Raw genomic sequence first — 5427 nt, forward strand, 5'->3', positions numbered from 1 at the left:
TCCGCCGCTGCCCATCCTTGAGGCAGAGCCCGTCCTATCCCCGAAGGGGGAACCTGCTGCCCCCCACCCTGGCCCAGGCAAGTGTGACCTGCTCCTGCTCGGCCGCCTGCAGCTCCCACAAGGGCGGTTGGAGCCATCGCGTCCCCTACCCTCCTCAGGGTCACCTGTGCAGCGGAAGTTCCACCCCACCCCCACCCCCCACTGGGTCTCTTCCTCCAGAAACAGCCCTGTCCCCAAGGTGCTGGCCAGTCACCAGCTCAGGGTAAACTCGGGCGCAGGGCAGGAAAGGGCTTATGAAGAGTAACAACAGAAATTCCTCTCATTCAGGGAATCCCACCAGCTTCCCTGCCTGCCATAGCCTGGGACAAACACCAAATATATGTGGGTTTTGTTTTTGTTTTCCCCCCTGTCCTAGGGACTGAACCCAGAGCCTTCACACAGAACTCTATTCTCAACGCACCTCCATGGATCACACCTTTCTGAAGCACACAAACAAATGGAAAACAAATTGAAGCAGCTTTTCCTCACTTTCTCCTCTCCTTCATGCAGCGATGCCCAAAGGCTTTCTCCTGCCCAGATCTGGACGTTCAAAAGCCAGCGCAGTCCTCACCCCCAGAGGCAGCTGGCTTCGAGGGGACTTTCTCAAGGCAACCTTGGCGTTTTTGCAAATGTTAACTAAACATTTTGAAGTCTGGAAACGGAGAACGAGAAGTGCTTTTGCTCTTTACAAATATCACCTTCCTACGTTTGAAGTAAACTAAATCTCTGCTCTAGTGCTCACCATTTGCTGTGAAAACTGTTTTTCCTGAATAAAAAGCCAAGCACCCCTCAGAGGCAGAGCACCACTGTTATTAGGAAACTGTAGAGGTGCACTTGGCCAGAAGCTGATGCAGTTGAGTCTCAAGCTCCCTCCAAGATCCCTTGTCTAGTTTTGTTCAACATCCCTAATCCGAAAAGCCCAGGCTGGCCTCAAACTCTTGGCAATCCTACCTCAGCTCCGGAGGGCTGGGATCACAGGCACGCACCTCCATGCCTCACAAAAATCTGAAGTTTTTCGAGTGCCAGCACATCACAAGTTGAACATTCCACAATGTTTTATACAGTTATTTTTTTGTTTACAAAATTATTGTTTAAATCTTGTATAAAATTACTTTCAGGCTATGTGTGTCAGGTGTGAACGAAACACACCTGAGTTTTGTGTGAAACTCGGGCTCCATCCTCAAGGTCTCATTGTGTATATGCAAATGTCCCAAAATCTGACAAAATAATCCCAAACCAGAAACATTAATGTATTTCTTATTTTGTACTCTTTTTCTTAAGCAGCCTACACCTCCAACCCACCCACCCCCCTGTATAAGCTTCAGGCTAGGAGCTCTCTTTATCCTTTTTTTGTTTGTTTTTGGAAACAGGGTCTTGCTGTGCAGCCCAGACTGGCCTTGAACTTGCAGTGATCCTCCTGCCTCAGCCTCCGGAGTGCGGAGATCACAGGTGTGCGCCACCACGCCCCTGCTTCTAAGGCCAGGGACTAGACCCCAACCTCTGCCACAAAGCCTGGGGACACAGAGCCTCGTGTCTGGTTGACACTAGCTGTTTCTGAGGACGCCTTTCCTGGGGGCGAGGAGGCTCTGAGTTTCCAAAAGCCCAGGAGCCATTTCCTGTACCGCGTGGACGCAAAGAAGTAGATGACGGGGTCGATGGCACAGTTGAGGTTCATGAGGGTCATGGTGACCTGCAGGGCGCCCGCGAACGCCTGCTGCTCGGCGCAGGATGGCGGGCGCAGCAGGGCCCTGGCCATGAACTGTATGACCAGCAGGTGGTAGGGGCTGAAGCACCCGACGACGACCACCAGCACGGCCAGCGCCAGGCGCCAGGCCCGCCGTGGGTAGTGGCCTTGGGAGCCCGGCGGGCTCCGGCGGGCCGCGGCGCGCAGCCTCTGGGCGATGCGCGCGTAGCAGAAGAACATGAGGCCCACGGGCACGCAGAAGCCCAGCGCGCAGGCGGCCAGCACCAAGCCGGGCCGGCGCAGCACCGGCGCCGCGCGGCCTAGCTCCATGCAGGTGGTCCTGCCCACCAGGCGCCCGCCCAGCGGCAGCAACAGCAACGGCGCCGTCTGCAGCAGCGCCAGGACCCACGCGACCGCGCATGCGCGCCGCGCCAGGCTGGGGCTCCGGAGCCGCGCGCAGCGGGGCGCGCGCACCACGGCCAGGTAGCGGTCGGCGCTCACACAGCCCATCAGGTAGACGCCGCCGTAGGTGTTGAGGTAGGTGACGAAGGCAGTCAGCCGGCACAGCGCGTCCCCCAGCGGCCAGCGGAAGTCCCGCGCGTAGTAGGCGATCTTCCCGGGCAGCACCGCCGCGAACAGAAGGTCGGACACCGCCAGGTGCGTCAGGTAGACGCCCGTCGACGTGGTCTTCTCGCCCTTGTGCCGGGCCAGGCAGAGCGCCAGGATGTTCCCCAGGGAGCTGGAGACCAAGAGAGCCGAATAGAACAGGGAGAGCCCCACGCTGGCCCCGCGGGGCGGGAAGTAAGGGAGGCAGGAGTTGCCGCTGGCCGGGGCCATGCTGGGGTCAGGGTCAGGGTCGGCCATGCCAGAAGCCAGCTCACTCACCGCGGAGCCTGGGAGACAGGAAGTAAAGATGCGATGTTGTGTCTGGTTTACCCCTCCAGGATGGCAGTTAGGCATCGTTTTGCTAAAGCAACTTGTACGTGAAAAGTCTATCAGCCAGGTGTGGTGTAATCCCAGAGGTTGGGAGGCTGAAGCAGGAGGATTGCCATTGAGTTCAAGGCCAGCCTCGGCTCCATAGTGAGTTTAAGGCCAGCCTGAACTACACAGCGAGACCCTGTCTCAAGAAAGAGACAGAGAGAGTGAAAGAGAGAGAGAGTGAGAAATCTTTTGTTTTTTATTTGAGACAAGGTCTCACTCTGTGGTCCAGGCCGGCCTCAGACTTGCAGTCCTCCCGCCTCAGCCTCCCAAGGTCTGGTATTACAGGCATAAACCAGCATGCCCAACTAAAAAACATCTTTTTATAAAGTAAACTTTTTGTGGAAGTACAGCACAGTGTTCCAGTTTCTATTGCTGTGTAGCAAATGACCCCAAAACACAGACGCCTAAGGCATATTTTATTACAAAGGCTGGAATGTTGTGGGGACGAATTTCCTCTCCATTGCCCCCCAGTGAGAAGGACCCAAAGGCTGGGATTACCTGGTTGACTGCACTCCCCTGGGGTGCGGGGCTGTCAGCCAAGCACCTGCTTATGGTATTTCCCATAAGGCTCCCCCAGCCGGGCAGCCTCCCGGTTATTAGCTTCTGAGCTGCTGGCTTCGGAACCCACAGAGCTGGCCAGCAACAGGAGGCAGCTGTGTGCGTGGTTGGGGGGGGACGGTTTACTTTGTGTATTTGATGCTTTGACATCTCAGGTGGTGCTGATCCTGGAGGGACATCAGCCCCAGGGTGAGGCAGCCCCAGGGTGAGCCGATTCCTAGAAGTAGTGAACAGCTCCCCAAGACTGCGCCCTGCAAATGCAAACCAACTCCGGCCCTGAACTCACCCACTTCCTCCCTAGCCCTCTCACACTCTGGGCTAGATACCAACAACAGGGAGAGATGGGGGCTCAGAGGCTGCTGCAGTGATCCTTGCAAGCGGATCCCAAGCTGGCTTCCCTGGGAAGCAGGGCCAAGACTGGCCCCCACATCTTCTGGCAGTGAACCTCCTGCCTCAGCTTCCCGAATGTGTACCACTATGCCCCCTCCAGCTCTGGTTCTTTTTAACAGCACACATGTATTCACGCACACACACGCATACACACACCCTGGGGAGATAGGAATAGGGACCCCAGAGGCAGGCAGGCTGGCCAGAGCCGCTGGGGAAGCGACCACCTTTCAGAGCAAACCCAAGGAACAGACTGTGGACCCAGTGCTTTCCCTGGAGTTTTGCCAGCTCTGAACCAAGATGGTGCCTCTTGTTCCTCTTCCTCCTTCCCTGCACAGTCGGCCCAAGCTGGCTGAGCTTTAGGTGGGGGCTTCAAGTCCTAGCAGGGCAAGGCCCAAGCTGGCCAGGCTGAAGTCAGCTCAGCAGGCACTGGCCGTGGTCCACTCCTTGCTGGAGCCAGCTGCCACCTGCCTTGTGCTTCTCTCCACTCAGGGCTCAGGGGCAGGGGTTAGGTCTGGCCCTCAACCCCGCTTCCTGACTGTTCTGGGCTCCTCCTTGCTCCATGCCGTCAGGCCCGGGGCTCCCTGGCGGGCCACGTCCGCTCTCTGCTGCCCACACAGAGATGCCCTTGAAGGCCCTGCCTCTGTCCCCTGTGCCCTCAGCCCCGGGTTCAGGTCCAGTACAGACAAGGGCTCAGGACACTGGGCTCTGCTGCAGGCCATGGAAAAGTCGCCGCCCAGGAGGCGAAGGCAGTGCCGTCACCGCAGCCATGGGCCTGGTTGGATGATCACGTGGATCTGCACAGGAGCTGTAGAGCTGAGGCCCCCACGCCCACCGTGTTCCCCATGTCCCCTGTGCCCTCGTGGATGTTGGTGCACATGCAAGGGGACAGCGCCTCACTGACCAGGCCCAGGAGCAGCGGTGGGATATGTGTCCCGGCTCCCGTCCCAGCCCTGCCCAGGTGCATTCCTCAGCCCATCCACCTCAGTGTGCCTGCAGGGTCCCTCCGCAGGAGCACAAGGCATCTTCTCTCCCTCTGCTCTTAGGAAAGGACCTAGCACTGGTCACTTGGCCTGAATATGAAGCTACCCTCTTGGGGCATTTCCCTCTCACAAGGCTATTCACTTTTTTTTCTCTGTTGAGACAGGGTCTCACTATGTAGTTCAAGTTGGCCTGGAATTCACTATGTAACCCAGGCTGGCCTTAAGCTTGCAGCAATCCTCCTGCCTCAGCCTCCTGCTGTGATTACAGTGTGTCCCACCAGGCCCTGGCATGGGTATTCCCCTTTTGGGACCCCCAGAAGTTGACTGGGGAGGGTGCAGTCAATTAGCACCACCACCTGGAGGAAGGATTGCTAAAGCTTCCAGGGGACAACTCAGGGACTTGACCTGTCCTTCTCCCTGATCATGAATGGTGGGACCCCAGGGAGCAGGAGGAGCCCACAGATGCTCCCCATGGACATCAGGAGCGGGGAGCCAGCCAGCCAGGGGAAGAGCCACTGCCACCCCCAAGCCCGCCTCCTGCCCTGAGAAGGTCCAGTGACTTACCTCCCTTCCCAAGGACAGTCGGTCCAGGAGGCCAGCAGAGCCCTGACCCACAGCCGGCTGCCTGCCTCAGTGCTGTGAGGCCTGGAAGGGGCCCATGCACGCTCCCCTCCAGGGAGTGAATCAGCGCAAGGCCTCCTGCCTTTACTCCCCTGCTGAAGAGATCAAGAGAGAAAGAGCAGAAAACCCCAGGGTATCAGCCAAGGTGATCTTCCTGCCACAGGATGCCAGGCC

General features: G+C 57.9%; 1 protein-coding gene across 1 annotated transcript; it reads right to left on the reverse strand.

Moving 5' to 3' along the window:
- Positions 1–213: 213 nt before the first annotated feature.
- On the reverse strand, positions 214–2703 carry LOC101725210 (G protein-coupled receptor 183). Its single transcript, XM_004858643.4, has one exon. It carries the CDS (start codon positions 2681–2683, stop codon positions 1526–1528), a length of 1158 nt encoding a protein of 385 aa, XP_004858700.3. The 5' UTR covers positions 2684–2703; the 3' UTR covers positions 214–1525.
- Between the last annotated feature and the right edge of the window lie 2724 nt (positions 2704–5427).

The sequence above is a fragment of the Heterocephalus glaber genome, unplaced genomic scaffold (genome assembly GCF_053883595.1).
Source record: "Heterocephalus glaber isolate CG9 unplaced genomic scaffold, H.glaber_assembly_v1.0 deba00001579, whole genome shotgun sequence".
NCBI lineage: Eukaryota > Metazoa > Chordata > Mammalia > Rodentia > Bathyergidae > Heterocephalus > Heterocephalus glaber.

Excerpts from the sequence above, each read along its gene's own strand:
- LOC101725210 (XM_004858643.4), bottom strand. The coding sequence starts at position 2,683 with ATGCCTAACTGCCATCCTGGAGGGGTAAACCAGACACAACATCGCATC.